The sequence below is a fragment of the Panthera leo genome, chromosome A3 (genome assembly GCF_018350215.1).
Source record: "Panthera leo isolate Ple1 chromosome A3, P.leo_Ple1_pat1.1, whole genome shotgun sequence".
NCBI lineage: Eukaryota > Metazoa > Chordata > Mammalia > Carnivora > Felidae > Panthera > Panthera leo.
Window position 1 is genome coordinate 34,400,600 of NC_056681.1, and position 17,924 is coordinate 34,418,523.

The 17,924-nt window shown below is 36.2% G+C and overlaps 1 protein-coding gene across 1 annotated transcript in view; it reads left to right on the forward strand.

Annotated features, from left to right (window-relative positions):
- The window catches only part of PLCB1 (phospholipase C beta 1), a 697,918-nt gene that overhangs the window by 481,984 nt on the left and 198,010 nt on the right, over positions 1 to 17,924 (forward strand). The window contains exons 6-9 of the mRNA XM_042931600.1: positions 956 to 1,009; positions 2,141 to 2,216; positions 9,687 to 9,787; positions 11,210 to 11,376. Coding sequence (XP_042787534.1) covers positions 956 to 1,009; positions 2,141 to 2,216; positions 9,687 to 9,787; positions 11,210 to 11,376 — 398 coding nt within the window. The remainder of the gene's footprint in view (positions 1 to 955; positions 1,010 to 2,140; positions 2,217 to 9,686; positions 9,788 to 11,209; positions 11,377 to 17,924) is intronic.

The window sequence follows — 17,924 nt, forward strand, 5'->3', positions numbered from 1 at the left end:
TATATATATATATATATATATATATATAGCTAGTAAAACATATAATTGGCTAATCATTATCTATTTCGGATATCCCTTTCAAACAAGTTTATTCCTATGAATAGCTGCTATGGGCATTCTAGAACATGCCTTTTGATGAACATGTTATAACCATTTCTGTTGCATATATATCTAGATATGGGATTGATGGGTCATAGCATGTGCAGTTTCCTAAAGTGGTAATCCCAATCCACACACCCATGAGCAGCAGTCAAAATTTCTGTTGCTCTCTCTCTATCCATATGTCCATAAGCAGTTGAAGAGATAAATACAGTAGTTGTATTGACACAATGGAATACTTTGCAACAATGAGAGTGAATGATCTACAACTATAAGCAAAAAATAAGGATGGATCTCAAAAATATGAGAAGCCAGGGGCGCCTGGGTGGCTCAGTCGGTTAAGCATCCGACTTCAGCTCAGGTCATGATCTCATGGTCTGTGGGTTCGAGCCCCGCGTCGGGCTCTGTGCTGACAGCTCAGAGCCTGGAGCCCATTTCAGATTCTGTGTCTCCCTCTCTCTCTGCCCCTCCCCTGTTCATGCTCTGTCTCTCTCTGTCTCAAAAATAAATAAACGTTAAAAAAAATTTTAAAAAAATATGAGAAGCCAGACACAAAAGAATGTTATTCCATTTATATAAAGTGCAAAACAGGCTAAAATGAAATCTATGTTGTTTAAAGTCACAATAATGGTTCCATTTTGGGGACTGGGCTCTGGAGGGGGGCACTAGAGGAGCTTCTGGGATGTTGCTAAGGTGATCACGTTCTAGTTCTTGATCTGGGTACTGATTGCAGAGACCTAAACAGTTTGTAAGATTCAATAAACTGTACATAGGCATCAGCCCTTTTCTATGTATTTTATTCCTTAATAGAAAGCATTTTAAAGATTAAACACTTGTTTTTCTGCTTCTCCAACAGCTATACGAAGCTTAAGCTGCAAGTCACTCCAGAAGGGCGCATTCCTCTCAAAAAGTAAGCTTCGGGGGCCCTTCCCAGTGTTCATGTGCTTTTCTCAAAGATTTGACTCCATGCCATGGCTCTGTTTCGTTTATCCACTGGCCCAATGGGAGCCTGAAAATGCATGGTAACCTTGTTCTCCCTCATGCTCCATGTTCATGTCAATGCAGCTAGTTTCCTCATAGGGATTTTCCTGTGGCATCATTTTCAAGAAACAACAAAGCAGGAAGTGGGTAGAAAGGGTGGGAAACCTTACTGCTAAACCCAAAAGGCCATCTGAGATTCAGATCTATTCTAGGAATAGAAATTGGGCAACTCCAATGCCTCTTTCTACCAAGATGACGCTAGCCTTGAAGGAGGAGCTGCAAACTCAAATGTCAACAGAAACCAGGCAGGGAACTTACATGATGATGCAGGCCAGGAGTGGGAAGAACTAGAGTAAAACTTATCTAGAGGAGACAATGACAGCTCACCTCTACCATATTCCTTGTGGGACCAGTGGGCTCTGGATGCTAGATTTTGTCATGTTTAAATAGAACCCATAAATTCAAATTATTGAATAAAATCTAGTTTTAATGCAGTACTTAAATATTATTTTGTTAATAAATTGACCTCTCTTTTATTGAAGTATAGCTGATGTACATAAATTTTATTTTTTAAAACCAAATTACTGACCAAAGGAAATACGTCCTTAGTCTTTAACCTTTGACTTACTGGTAGGCTCTTATTCATAACAATGTGAAATTATTATTATTATTATTATTATTATTATTATTATTAAGAGTAATTCATTATCTACTAATAATATTAATAACCTACACCTTTAGAGCAATAGGTAGCAGCAAAAGAGAAAGAGTTATCAAGGATTTATTTAAGTACTTAATATTAGAGGCTACTTAGTGCCATGGTTTTTCATTGGGTCATCACCTTTGCCTCAAAAGGTTGATTTTAAATTAGATGTTGTGATTTTGAAAAGCACATACATAGATCTTTTTTAGAACATATACGCAGATGCATGAAGCAATGGATATATTTTAATTCTTTAAAGATGAATGATGAGGAGGTTTGATTCAATGGGATATTTCTAATGGGTGTCATCGGTAAGTGTGTGGTCCATATCTCATGTGTTGTGACTTCACTTCACAGCATATACCGCTTGTTCTCAGCAGACCGGAAGCGAGTTGAAACTGCTTTAGAGGCTTGTAGTCTTCCATCTTCAAGGGTGAGCATGTTGCTTTTCTGGAATTAGTAGTATTAAACAGCTGTAATAATCATACTGAAATATAGCTTGCCCTCATATTACCCAAACATTTTTTAAGAAGTCCTTAGGACTTAATATTAATATTTACAATATATGGGGCCACTGTAATTATATTTTCTTTCATTCCCATAAACCCAATATTTTATCTACAAAGATCTTTGTTCTTTGTAAATAGTCATTTTTTAGAAACATCTAATATAAAAAGATATGGGCCAAAAAGTATTATTGTTAAGAATTTAAACTTCTCATATTAACAAGTCCTTTGTTGATGTCCATTGAGACGTTAGCTAATCAGTATAGATTGTGGTTAGGAAGATATTTAAAATATCGATCCATCTTATTCTAACCATTTAAAATGTCTAGTTTTAAGACTTGTAGGTTAATAAGAAATTAACATGAGAGTACATGTTTATAAATAAATATATTTACATTCTCTGCTGGGCTGTGCTCACACAGTTTTTGCGTGGAGGGGTGCAGAATGAATCTGGAGACTGCCTACTTTGCTCATAAGGTGGTAAGATAGAGGAGAGAAGAGACCCAACACATTCAAGGCACTAAATGTATGTTGCCCACCTAAAATAATTTGCCTTCATTTCAGTGCAGTCCTATATAACTGGCTCTAAAATGATTTGTTACCATTATTTCTGGGAGAGCAGTCTATTATATAAAATCTTTTTCTCAGGCTATATGCAGAACTCGCCTTTCTATTGCAAATTATTTTTATCCTAGTATCTAAGCAACAAGTAAGCTCTTTCCCAAGGATAACACTTAAACTATAGGAAGAACCTTCTAGCCTCTTGAAACACTCTGGAAATGTTCAGTTTGCACTGAATGAAGTTGAGAAACCATTCCTAAACTTGTTAGGTTATGAAAAAGTATTGAGTGCTATTATTAAATGTAACAGCCCATTCTTATTGTCAATACTTTTTAGGAAAATGCAGTTCATTAAGAACTTCAATAGGTAACAGAAAGAAAAAGAAGAGTGCTCCCCCACTCTGAGTTTCCTGCTATAGGTGGAAAAAGTGGGTGATGCTACAAACCTGGACAGAGCCATGGAAAGGCTCCCCCAAACATGCTAACCTTACCTTGAATATGTAAACTGAAATGATCGAATTTGCTCATTGTTGCTCTTTCCTAGATGCTTTGGGGTAGGAAAGATGTGTCAGTTCAGGTCCCATCATTGCTCAACAAATATTTCTTGAGCTCTTATACCACCTGCCCTCAAGCCCTGAGAATGTGTTAGTGAACAAAACATAGTCCTAGGATCCAAGGACCATACAGTTTCCGGGGGTGCTCCTCAAACACGTGGATTGACATATATGTAAATGGGGGGGAGGCTGGAGGGTTGCTGTGAGCAAAAGGAATGGAGTGCTACCATTGTGAATAAGGGAGAATCATTCCAGAAAAAGGAAAAAGGAAAGGATATGTGCTAAAACCCTGAGGCTGGAACGAATTTACTGGTCTGAATAACAATGACAAAGACTTCTGCATTTAAGCACAAAAAAAAAAAAAAAAAAAAAAAACCAAAAAACAAAAAAACAAAAAAAAACCTTGAAAGATGAATTTAGAAAACCATGAAAATTTTTTTTCCTCTGCAATTACTCCTGATTTTACCTTTACTGGATAACATCTTGTGAATATAATGCTCAAAAATTTTAACTTACTATAAGTCTAGCTAAAGGAAAGAAAGAATAGAAATTGAAGCTGAATAGAAAATCAAATCCATCAAGCAATTCTCTGTAAATTGCAATTTTCTAAACAATTGGATACTGAAAATTCAGTCAATAAATATAAATTGAGTTTTACAATCCACTATGTCTACTATAGGATCATGCTTTCAGACCAATATCAGCTGGAGACATTTCAAAAAGAAAATGAGATTCAAATAAGAGTTTTGTTAAAAATGAAAAAAATATTTATATTTAGTAAATTAGATGTTATGACAATTTCCTGAAAACAAATTGGAGATTAAAAAAAAAAACAATCAGCCTCTATAATGAAGTCTTAAAAGATCATTATTCATGGTATAGTAAAGTATACTTTACTTGGGGGACTTGTAGAATTAGAATGCTTTAAAAAGATCTAAAATCCAAAGACAGGTTAAGAGCTGGGAAATAAATGTTTCCATGAACTGATATATTTTAAAGCCTTGTAATTTCATATCTACAGAACAGTGATTCTAGAAAAAAAATACACTAATTAGCAAAACGATTCTGGATATACTGACAAGAGGTGTTTCAAACACCCCACAGAAGAAAAGGCTACATAAATGAAAAGGCCCATAAATAGGGCCGCATATCTGGGAGCCTCATTTCATAGCCAGTGGTTGTTCAGACTAGATTTAATTGTGTTCTGTAAATAGGTACTTTACCAGAAACACAGTGGATATCCTGTTGAGATTTTTTAAACATTATCTTTGTGCACATTGTTAGGAATAATTAATGCACTTGAAGTTGTATCCTGGCCAACTGGATCCACTGGAATAACACATTCCTTTAGAGGGTACTCCTTTAGAGACTACAGTTGCTTGCCAAAGTTACCTTAATTGTTAAAAAGTAGCACTGTATCTAAAAAGAGAGACAAAGCAATTACTGTCTTTCTATTAATAACCCAAACATATTTTCCAGGGAGACCTTTGAACACCTTTCCATATTCAGAAAATTACCACTTTACCCACAAACTTTTTGAGAACTCAAAGTGGTTTTCTTGAACCAAATTCCCTTTGACTGAAGACTTATTAACTTGAAAATAGTTCAGTGACATTTGGATTTGTATTATAGTCACTGCATAGCACTGTCACTTTTTTAAAACAATTTTTAATGTTTATTTTTGAGAGAGAGTGAGACAGAGTGCAAGTGGAGGAGGGGTAGAGAATGAGGGAGACACAGAATCCGAAGCAGGCTCCAGGCTCTGAGCTGTCAGCACAGAGCCCCACGCAGGGCTCGAGTTCACGAACCCCACGAAATCATGACCTGAGCCAAAGTCGGACGCTTAACCAACTGACCCACCCAGGTGCCCCTAGCACTGACACTGTAATGAACAAGATAGGAATAAATCAATGGATACTTGATCCCTGAACAACACAGATTTAAGTCACACTGGTCCACTTACATGTGGATTTTTTTTTCAGTAAATACAGTACAGTACTATAAATGTATTTTCTCTTCCTTGTGATTTTCTTTGTAATATTTTCCTTTCTCTAGGCTATGTCATTGTAAGAATACAGGATAGAATATATATAATACACAAAATCTGTGTTGATCGACTGCTAATGTTATCAGGAAGGCTCCCAGTCAACAGTAGGCTGTTAGTAAAATTTGCCAGGGAGTCAAATTTACACATGGATTTTTGACCATGTGATGGAGGGTCGGGACCCCAAGCTCCTGCATTGTTTAAGGATCAACTGTATTAGTTTTAAATAATAAAGTTGACTATAGTTATGAACTTACATATAATGCTAAGACAAACAGTAACTATTTTGGATTTAAAGAATACTATAAATATTACTGGAGAATACAATAAATAAAATGTAAAAATACTTCTCCCAGGATGACTGTAATGTGTTGTCTTTCTCCTATGACTTATACCCAGCCTATAAATAAAAAATATAATCATTTATGTAGCTGTGACTCTGTCTCAAAATTCTGTCTTAAAATTACACTAAGAATTTGGTTTATTATGAGTAATTTACTTGTGATTATTTCATGTACTGTATGGCCAACTCAACTTTTGCCTTATAACTTTAGAACAAAAATATTAAGAATAAATTGATGTGAACATTTAGTTTGCTGGATTACAGTGTGTCTTATGGAATCAAGTGACCTGGGTTCAAAGCCATAGCACCTACACACACACACACACACACACACACACACACACTTGGGACCTTAGACAAGTTTTGTAACCTGCCATGTCCCTAGTGTTTGTATCTGAAAAGGGTCACTAGCCATGCCAACCATATAGAGTTGACACGGGATCAAATGAAAACATACAAGTAAAGCTCTGTGTGCATGGGGGTGCCTGGGTGGCTCAGTTGGTTAAACATCTGACTTCGGCTTGGGTCATGATCTCCTGGTTTGTGAGTTCGAGCCCTACATCAGACTCTGTGCTGACAGCTCAGAGCCTGGAGCCTGCTTCAATCCTTTGTCTCCCTCTCTCTCTGTCCCTCCTCCACTTGCTCTCTCTCTCTCTCTCTCTCAAAAATAAATTTAAAAAATTTAAAAAAATTTTTAAGTTCTGTATGCATGGCACACAGTAAGTGCTCAATATATATTAGTTCTTATTATCCTCTGAGTATTTTTTCACATGCATATGTATATGGTTTTTTTTTTTCCTTTTCCTGTTTTTAATTTGGTATGTGAATATGTGATAACTATGTCTAAGGAATCTGGAAATGCAAATGCTACCAGTACTACTATTGAGGTTTTTTTTTTTTTAATTTCCCTTTTGAGATTCTTTGGATACAAGCATGGAATTGAAGCAACTTCATTTTTAAAGTTTGCAATACTTTTCTGGAAAAAGTGGGCCTGATTCAGACTACATTACCCTTCTTAGTTTTCCTTCCAGAAATTTCTTTTTCTTTCTTTTTTTTTAAGGTGGCATGAGAAGGGGAGGGGCAGAGAGAGAGGGAGACACAGAATCTGAAGCAGGCTCCAGGCTCTGAGCTGTCCGCACAGACCCCCACGCAGGGCTCAAACTCACAAACTACAAGATCTTGACCTGAGCCGAAGTCAGGAGCTTAACTGACTGAGCCACCCAGATGCCCCTCCCTCCAGAAATTTCTTATAACAATAACAAAGATAATCAGTGATGATCTGTTTTGTATTGGAAGCATGATGTGAAGGGCCAAGTCTTGGACTACAAGGCAGGAGACCTAAGGTCAGGTCCCATATCCTGGGTTCACCAGCAAACATTAATTAGGTGGCTATTAAATGCCTGGCAGTGTGCTTAGGACACAAAGGAGTTAAATAAGAGATAGTCACTCCACTCAAAAACTCAGTCTAGTAGAAAATCAAACATATAAAAAATATGGGGAAAACTGCATGATAGATGCTATAATGAAGATATATAAATGTGGATTGTGAAAACAAAAAAAGAATGCAGCATCTCTAGCTAGTGTGGTCCAGCAAGACTGCAGAAGAGTATTTGAATAGTGGGAATGATCTTTAGAATGTTAGGCCGAGAGCTTCCTCCTGCTCAGATAGGACAAAATGAATCTGTTACATCCACTTTACCAAATTGTGAGATCCAGGAAAAGAAAATATGTGAATGAGATTTGTGAATTTCAGCCCTGTTTAAGATGTAAGGAAGTAAGACTTGTCCATAGCTTTTCCAAAAATAACTCCCCTATATTCTTTCAGTTTAGCTTTCATAGATGCTCATTTTAACTCATGTTTCCAAATTATTTCTTCTCCCATTTTCCTATACTGACACCAAAGACTTTAGGATATCCTCATCAGTCAAGTTGGGCAAAGAAAAATGAGACAAAGAAAATCAGCTGTATTGAATGGGGTTTTTTTTTCCCTATGTGCTAACATCTAACTGGCAATGAAAATAATATTGTGTTTATTGAGATTATCTCATTAATATTTTCTCTTTAATAGAAAGTTCTAATTCATAGCTGGCAAATAAACAATGGTCAGAGTTTTAGGAAAGCATATTGTGTTCTGAAATTATGTGTATGGAATCTTATATAAATGACTTCAGTTGAATCTGATTATCCTACGGGAATTCTATTCTATCAACTTCCACCTTTCTCATAAATTACATTTATTTACTTAGTAAATATTTATTGTGCACTTACTATATGTTACACACTGCAATCACAGCAGTTAACAAACAACACACAGGTCCTAGCTTGTGTAGTTCTTCAGGTTAGAAAGAAATCGAACCATACAGCCGGGAGCACAATACAGTTAAAGAGTGTTGAAATATGACACCAGTGAAACATAATGGTAGCACAGAAGGGAAGACAAAACCCAGTCCAGGAGGAAGAGCTTTTAAACTAACGCAAGAAAGGAGAAAAAAAATAAGAGGTTTGGATCATTGCTGCTTAATGGACCTTGCTATGTGTAATGCTGTATGTGTTGTTTGGTCATATCAAAGTTCTGTTTTGCAAAATAGATTTTGTTCCTGTTCCATAAGTGGATTTACTAAAGGAAATATTATTTTATTCATTCATTCCACAAATATGAGACTCCTGCTGTCTGCCAAGTAGTGAGCTAAGGTCTCTTATCTGTTACCAAGCAGTGTACAATTTCAGACAACAATTTTAGGTATTTCAATAAAAGTACATTTCAAAACATATGCATATGGTAAAAGGAAGGGGTGTTTTTGGTTTAAGGGTTTGAAAATAAAAATAATTATACAAACACATAGCTGAAATAGGAAAGCAGCATGAAGAATGTCCTTCCTGTTAACAAAGGCTTGAATACATGCTTCCGGTTTCCATGGCAGCCCGACTAAACAGAAAAATAAGTCATAGAAATGACTTTTTATCTCAATGACTTGGTTCCCAAACAGTAGGACCAAGAAAAGTCTGTGAGAAATAATGACTGGTGCTGTCCTACTTACAAAAACTGTTTTACAACTTATCAGATTACTTAAGCCAGAAGGAACATTGTTTGAAAAAAAAAAAAAAAAGATACAAAATTGGAATTTATGTTTTCATTTTGAAAATGTCTGTCTTGGGGCACCTGGTGGCTCAGTTGGTTGACTGACTTCGGCTCAGGTCATGATCTCACAGTTCGTGGGTTTGAGCCCCACGTCAGGCTCTGTGCTGACAGCTCAGAGCCTGGAGCCTGCTTCAGATTCTGTGTTTCCCTCTCTCTCTGCTCCTCCCCCTCTCATGCTCTGTCTCTCTCTCTCCTTCAAAAATAAATTAAAAAAAAAAAAAAACTTTAAAAAAAAAAAAGAAAATGTCTGTCTCGAGTTTCTTTGCTCCTCAAAAAAAAGAATTCATTCAAACATCTGCTAAACAGCACATAAACAATGTGACTTCTCTTTATGCCACTGAACAGTTAAAAATGGTGAAAATGACCAATTTTATGATATGTATACTTCATGACAGTTTTTTAAAAAGATTAAAAGTAAAAAAGAAAAAAAATGCCTAAAAGGAAAATCTGCTAAACAGACCCTGTTTGTGCTAAGTCTAACTTACTTGTAAATGTACTTTAAAAATTGCCTTAAAATCCCTGTAGAAGGAGAAAATTCTTAAGCTTAAATTATAATGAAAAAGCAACAGAAAGTTAGACTTTTGATACCTCAAAGCCAGTGTCCAAATGAACTCTACAGCTAACCTCATGATGTTTTCTGAATGTTCACCCTGACCTCCGAGAGAAACAGGAAGGAAAAGAGAGACAAGAAAACAGGGAGGGGGGAAGATAGAGAAAGAATAAGACATTCTACTGACCATGTTGCTTTATTTCCCAGAATGATTCAATACCTCAAGAAGATTTCACTCCAGAAGTGTACAGAGTTTTCCTGAACAACCTTTGCCCTCGACCTGAAATTGATAACATCTTTTCTGAATTGTAAGAGAACACGTTCTTTTAACCCACTTTTTCTCAGCTTGCAGAGGTGCTCGGGGTGGCTCGGGCAGGATTTTGAGCAATAGAGGGATATGGAAGAACTCTTTATGCACCGTGTACGATAACAGCTCTTGTGTGTAATTTGTTGGGAGACCACCAACATTTCTACCCCTCATGTGCAACCCCTGCTTCTAATGAGTGAAAGGTTGCTGTGATTTGTTGCTGGGCGTTCTTAGTTTACAAATCATCTGGGGCTCTGTTTGGTTTGAAGATTATGGCTAGAACACAGCATCTTGGCTCAGTGGAGGTATATCCATGGTGCAGAAAGAACTCTGACCTGGGAACCGGTCAGGTCACGTCTCTGAATCACATTAGTGAAATGAGAACTTTGGATTGCTAAGAACTGCCCCAGCTGAAAATCATTTGCTTCTATTTTAGAAAATTCATAGGCATTCCTTTAAAAAAAATAAATGAAAAAAATAAATAAAAGAAACAAACCAAAACACCAGGGCAAATGCAGAGCAGCAGCAATTCACCTTTCCTAGTATACTGAAATCTGCATGACAATAGAAAATCAATCCCAAATTGATTGACAAAATAAGGATTTTTTTTATGTGGAAGACAAGCGAACAGCGCTAAGAATGATGCAGGATATACTCACTTTGTGATGTTTATTGCCATTAACTGTTTATTGAACATCAGCAATATTTGCACCATTGAACTTGCTGTGGGTTTGTCAACAGGATTGAAAAGGGAGTTTGAATCGTACTATGTTGAAGATTTATAGACTTTTGCTGAAACAAAACTTTTGACAAGAAAAATGTACCCAGATTGTTTACCTTTTTTTTTGTTAGTAATGAGTAATACATACATCTCTAAACAATTAAATGGGATATGGGAATTTGATGACTAAACCATACATTTAGCATCATAATAAAAAAAACCAAAACACCCATACCTCTATGTTCAGTTGAAAGTGGTGCATCCTTAAGCACAAGATGCAATGTTTTCCTTCTGTGAATTTTCTTATGAATCCAGTATGGTTCAAGGCCATTGTGATTTAGTGGCAGTGATTGCAAAACATACTTGCAATATGTTTTATTTTTTAAAAATTGCCTTAAAATCCCTTTAGAAGGAGAAAACTCTTAAGCTTAAATTATAATGAAAAAGCAACAGAATTTTCTTATGAATCCAGTATGGTTCAAGGCCATTGCGATTTAGTGGCAGTGATTGCAAAACATACTTGCATCCCATAGAATACAGCAATTGTGACAGAGCAGCACGTTTTTAGGGCAAGATAGGATTTTAAGATAGCTTGCTCTTTCCAGGTATGGCAGGGTTTTATTTCCCTGTAGCTAAATGCAAATATATGAATGAAACTCTGTAGACAAATTTTCTAATTTCTTGGTTTTTAATTGCTTTTAGTGGTGCCAAAAGCAAACCATACCTTACGGTTGATCAGATGATGGATTTTATCAACCTGAAGCAGCGAGATCCTCGGCTAAATGAAATACTTTACCCACCTTTAAAGCAAGAGCAAGTCCAAGTACTGATTGAGAAGTATGAGCCCAATGATAGCCTTGCCAAAAAAGGTCAGTCTGCCCCACACTGTAGGGAAGCTGGTTTCTAATTGTCAATGGGTCACCTTTTGTAGGTATCCACAACAAGGACTATTTAGGTCCCATGTTTATATGCCTGCTTTCCTTTCTGTCTTGAATCACTAGTGGTTCAATTAGAGATAGAATTTTTTAAAACTTCGGTGTCTGGTTATGTGTATGTGTACATAAAACACTTTCTTAAATGTCATTTGTTTTATCTTAAATTTACCTAGTGACTGAATGCATATTTCTTGAACAAGAAATCCCATATCTTTAAGTTTGTCTTTTTGGCTTTATTTCTAGAAGTTCTGTAAAACGACCCATAACTTTTCCTAAATCTTTAAAACTACAGAGACTCTTTAATCCATTAGACCCTTATCTTATTCTAATTTACCCTACTGATGAATTTTTCCACTTATAGAAATACAAAATTTGGCCTTTTATCTAAAAAACAAAAAAATCAGGGATGACTGGTGTCTCAGTCAGTTGAGCATCCAACTCTGGCTTAGGTCATGATCTCACAATCCGTGAGTTCGAGTCCCTCATCAGGCTCTGTGCTGACAGCTCAGAGCCTGGAGCCTGCTTTGGATTCTGTGTCTTCCCCTCTGTCTGTATCTCCCCCACTTGCACTCTGTCTTTCTCTCTCTCAAAAATAAATAAACATGAAAAAAATTTGTTTTAATCAATGTTGATAGCAAAATTTATTAGTCTAATAATTGATCAGAAAGATAGTTCTACGTTGCCTGGAAGTTCTTAAGAAATTTATGTTTTTGACTCTGGAGAAATGAATTGACAAAATAAGTTTCTGACGATTTACTTGCTGGGAGTTTTCAGTTATATGTGGCATCACAGTCCCTGAATAGGCCCTTCGGCTTTCTCTTTACTACCAAGACCAATTCTCACCTGGACTGAAATATCTTCACCGAGAAAACTGGTGTGTTATTACTGATGTTATTGTGCATTGCCTAGATATTCCATAGAGAGGAAAATAAAGTACAATTAACCAACTATTAAGAAGAAATTAATTGCATATTAATATGCAGGCAGTTCATAAGTAACAGAAACAGCTCTAGCAAGCTTAGAGTCATTAATAAGTATGGTTATCATAAAAATAGACTAAAAAGTCTTTTAACCTTTGTATTTATTCTGGAACTAGTCCTCGAAATGAAAATAAAATGCATGAATTAAGTATAAAAGTAAACTATTATCATTAATTTTATTCTGCATGTTACTAGTTGGGAACTTACAGATGAAATTTTTTTTTGGGGGGGGTGGTTTTTGTTCATTTTCTTGGTCAAGCACTTTGCCTTTGTTGTTGTCATCATCCCTGTCACTGCCATGAAGGTAAGGTTGTTAATGGAAACTAGTGATCAACAGTGTGTGTCGGCATTGCCAGGCCCACCCCCCTGAACCTAGTTACTCCTGACACCCTTCAGTCCCCAGAGCCACAAAGATGGGATTTCTCCTTATCATTATGCAAAGAGTAACTCCTTGCAGATTTCTTGCCCGGGCAGCTTGACAGTTCCCTTCTGAAATCTGAACTTCACCGAAAATAAGGCACAGTGTTATAACAAAGCCAACAAGACCTCTAAAAATGGTTAGCCTGTGACACAGAAGAAACAAATAGCTTTCGTGAAACCAGTGAGACACTTCAGAGACCAAACTTTGCCCCTCTCTCCACTGTTCACACCACACTGCAGATGGTCCGTGCCTCAGCCTGCATATGACACTTCCATCCATCACCCTCTGATGACCTAAAGGCAGTAAAAGACTCAAAGAGAAAAATTTGTGACAGATTATTGTAAAACTCTATAATCCTAGAAGAACTGATTTTGATTCTAATGGAAATTAAGATGATATGTCTTAGCATTTGCAAGTTTATTTAGTGCTGTCTTATGGAAACACTAGCGATGAATTCCATAATCACGACAGCACATAGGGGCACCTGGGTGACTCAGTTGAGTATCTGACTCTTGATTTCAGCTCAGGTCACAATCCCAGGGTCATGGAATCAAGCCCCTCGTCAGGCTCCACACTGAACATGGAGCCTGCTTAGGATTCTCTCTCTCTCTGCCCCTCCTCTACTCACACGGGTGCTCTCTCTCTCTCTCAAAATGAATAAATAAACATTAAGAAGACCTAAAAAACTGTTTAAAATAAATAAATAGATAGATAAGTAAGTAAAATAGCAATTTTGGTTTTTTCTACAACTTCCTTTGATATGGATTATAAGCCTCCATGTCAGCCCTGATGTGATTTTTTTAATCATCGATTTCATTTCTTTTTTTTTTTTCTTTCTTCTTTTTTTTTAATTTACATCCAAGTTAGTTAGCATATAATGCAACAATGATTTCAGGAGTAGATCCCTTAATGCCCCTTACCCATTTAGCCCAGCCCGCCTCCCACACCCCCTTCAATAACTCTCTGTTCTCCATATTTAACATTTATTTATTTTTGAGACTGAGAGAGAGAGCATGAACAGGGGAGGGTCAGAGGAAGAGGGAGACACAGAATCTGAAACAGGCTCCAGGCTCTGAGCTGTCAGCACAGAGCCTGATGCGGGGCTCGAACCCACAGACCGCGAGATCATGACCTGAGCTGAAGCCGGATGCGTAACCGACTGAGCCACCCAGGCGCCCCTGTTCTCCATATTTAACAGTCTCTTATGTTTTGTCCCCCCTTCTGTTTTTATATTACTTTTGCTTCCCTTATGTTCATCTGTTCTGTGTCTAAAAGTCCTCAAATGAGTTAAGTCATATGATATTTGTCTTTCTCTGGCTGACTAATTACACTTAGCATAATACCCTCCAGTTCCATCCACGTAGTTGCAAATGGCAAGATTTCATTCTTTTCGATTGTCAAGTAATACTCCATTGTGTGTGTGTGTGTGTGTGTGTGTGTGTGTGTATATATATATATACATGTGTATATATATATATATCTCACATCTTCTTTATCCATTCATCATGGATTTCATTTCTTAGCCCAAAAACTCCTGTAAGAAAATGAACTTGAGAGTCCTTTTGTTTACTGCTTCAGCTCTATGTGAACAAAGACTAGAGAAAAGTGTTTTATTGTGTTAACTATTATTTCATTGTCAAAAGGATAATGATTTTGAAATCTTTATTTGTAGGACTAAGAAATTGTTGAGTTAGACCTCAGTTGGCTAATAACTAAGAGTTTTAATTATTTTTTTCCAAAGATGAAAATCAATTTTTACATTTGGTTTTGCTGTTCACAATATTGGATGTTTGACTAGGAGTTTTTCAGAAACTTTTTTTTTTTGCATCTTCTTTATTTATAAGGTAACTGCAAATAAAATCTAACAAAGTACAATTTAAGAAAGTATTGTTTAATTTCAATATGATGACTGGTACGGATCTGCAAGAAAATTAACTTTCATTCATTATGTGACTTTCAAAATGTACATTATTATTTTGTAAAAAGCAAACCAAAATTTTGAGGTTAAATGACTTACCTGAGATCTCGTACCAAGATGCTCTTCTAGAGAGCAGAGTTTTTAACTTCCAGTCAACGAGTTAATACATTTTGATTAATAAACATGTAAGAAAATAAGTACTATATTAGTAGGATATAATTATTACAATTACTAATTATTACTATATTATGATAGTACATTGTAATATGCTTATATTACTAAGTATACTTAACATAAATATGGTAGAATAAGATAGAAAATCAGTGTATTACATTATAATTTTTTCTGCTACTTTTGTTTTGATTGGTTCCTCAAATGTGCACAAGCATTAGTTAAATTGACCTACAGATTCAATTCCAATTATCTGAAAAAAGCACTTCCATATTGCTTATATTTGTTATAAAATGCTAAGAATAAGATGCATCCACAATATACATAAATAATAATATAAATAAATTTTCTGCTATTGAGAAACTATTTTTAAGTAGGTGTTAAACAAGTAAACTTTACACAAAGTTGACATATGCTAATGTTTAGTTTTTATATGCACTTCACGTAATTTTTACATTGAAGGTAATCTAAAATTAAATGAAAAATTTCCAATATGGCCAAAAGCCCAAATGCTTAAACCGTACGTTAGATAACTAAACATAGATGTGTGAAATGAAACTCCAGAAGGGATGATGGACTTTGACGCTTTGTGGGCCTGCTGTCATTGGCATGTGGGCCACATTTCCATGCTGGAATTTCTGTTTCTGCAGATGTATATACTGGTTATAAATAATCACAGGGTCTCTGTGCAGTGTAAGGCCAAATGTACACATATTTGGGTTCCACAAAGAAAAAGTTTAAATCTTGTTGCAGAAAATACTGTTCTCAAGGGAGTTCAATTTATTTTTACTATTGAAAATCACACTTTGAAGAATGCCATGGCCCCAGATCAAGGAATGTTTCTTCCTAACCATGTTGTTTGCACTGGAACAAAATGCTTAATGCTAACCCATGCTTAACACAGAAATACATAATGACCCCTGCCTCTTCCAAACCGAAGGGTCCTGAATGTCATTTGGAAGACTAATGTCTCCCAGAGTTTTTCTTTTCTTTTCTTTTCTTTTTTTTTAATCACTTACACTCTGTAGAAGGAAGGCATTGAGTAAAATTAGCATGAAAAAGCATAAAATGATGCCTTAGGTAACAGACTGAAGATTAGATTTAACTGTTCTGTCTGTAAAAGAAGGCAAAAATTCATTAAAAAAAAAACCAAACCCAGAGAAAATGGTTGAGTTTTTTCATATTTTTATCCTTCTGTGAAGAGCAGGTGTTCATGAGTATGTGTTAAGCAATTGAATTAATATATCAGATTATAATATTACCAGATGTTTCTAACTACATTCCTTTTTATCAGCAGCTCTTCCTCTTAAATTTTTATAAGGTGTGCTGTACAAAAGCTTCCCTGCTTTGTTGCAATTAAGTCATCAAAATGAAGCTATATAATCTCTTTTAGTAGTTGATCAGTACTCACTGAGTTAATAGTTTAATAGTTAAAATGAACTCAAAATAATAGCAAATGGATTTGGCTTTAGGCAAAGCAAATAGAAGTTCAGGTATAGTGAGCATTTTTGCCTTAAATAGACCTATGTTGATGATTACATCAGTAGAAATAACTATTGTGTATACACACACACACACACACGCACACACACAAATATATATGTATCCATTAGACTCTCCTAAAATTGAACCATATTATATCATTATTGTCAATAGCAAGAAGCACCCAGAATGTGCTAGAAGTAGCACTGGACTTGGGAGTCTTGCAACCGTAGTATTACGTGGAACTCCTTCAGTAGAAAAATGACAGAAAGTTAACTCAAATTGAAGCCCATAAAGAAATTTATTGTTGCATATGAACAAAAAGTCAAGCTGTGTTTCGTGTTGATCTCAGCTTATCAATAACCAATATTGTGGTAGGACCAGCACTTGTGGTTCTTATTATGATTTCAAGATGCCCGTAAGCAACAACCATCAGGTAATTTGGGAAAAAAATAGATGTTTATTACTTATAAGACCTGAAAATCACACAATGCATTTGGGGCCACACAGGGAGATCACTTATAGAGAAAGCACACTCACAAGTCTGGGTTCTGTTTTTCTAGGGGTTGAGGGTGGGTGTCTGGGGTTTCATGGGCTCACTCTTTACTGGTGAATTTAAAACATAAGATCAGGAAAAGACAAGTGGTCTAAATGGCCAGTTATTGAAATCAAGCAAACTTTCTAAATCAAAGGAGTGTCAGTGTGGGGAGGTGACCTGGCTCCCTATCTAGCCATGTGGCTGTCAATTGGTTTATTCATGATAGCTGTCTTTGAAGTGGGTGTCTTTTTGAAATGGATGCCTAAGCCATCAAAGCTTAAGTCAGGCACTTGCACTACAAAAAATAAAAGTAAATAACAACAACAACACTATCAGGACTCACACACTACAAGGTGTTAATGACTTCAAGCATGACTACATCAAAGGGCTCCAGTGATGTCATAAAGAATTGTCTTTCTTCCTCTCCAATCATTTTCTCTCTACTGGCTGTAATATACCAGCGTGGGCACACTCTCCTAAAGTAACAAGAAGGCCACCAGTAGCTCCTATACTGAAGTTACTTTTACTCATATTTCCAACAAAATTACCAGAAACCAGAGCCTGTCTTAAGTCACCCAAGGCCACTGCTGAACTAGGATCATCATGGCCTGGAGAATAGAGTGCAATAATTAAACAGACTTAGGTCACATGACTCTCCTTAGAGCCAATGAGGGGTCCACTACCCATACCACATGGTTTGTTTGGACTGACAGTAGGAGTGAGGTTGTTCCCTGAAATTCAGTCCTGGTGTGCTTCCCCGAAGAAGGAACAAAAATTCCCTGACCGGGCAGATAAACACAGCAGATCCCCCTAAAACTGGGTCAGAAATCAACAAATCATCATCACTGTTTACCTCACCTTAGGAAACCATTTAACCTCTTTGACTTATCCCACCCTCTAGTTTTCTCATTTTTTGAAAAAAAATCCCTGAGAAATTACTGGGAGAATTAAGTAAATTATTTGTGATAGGAG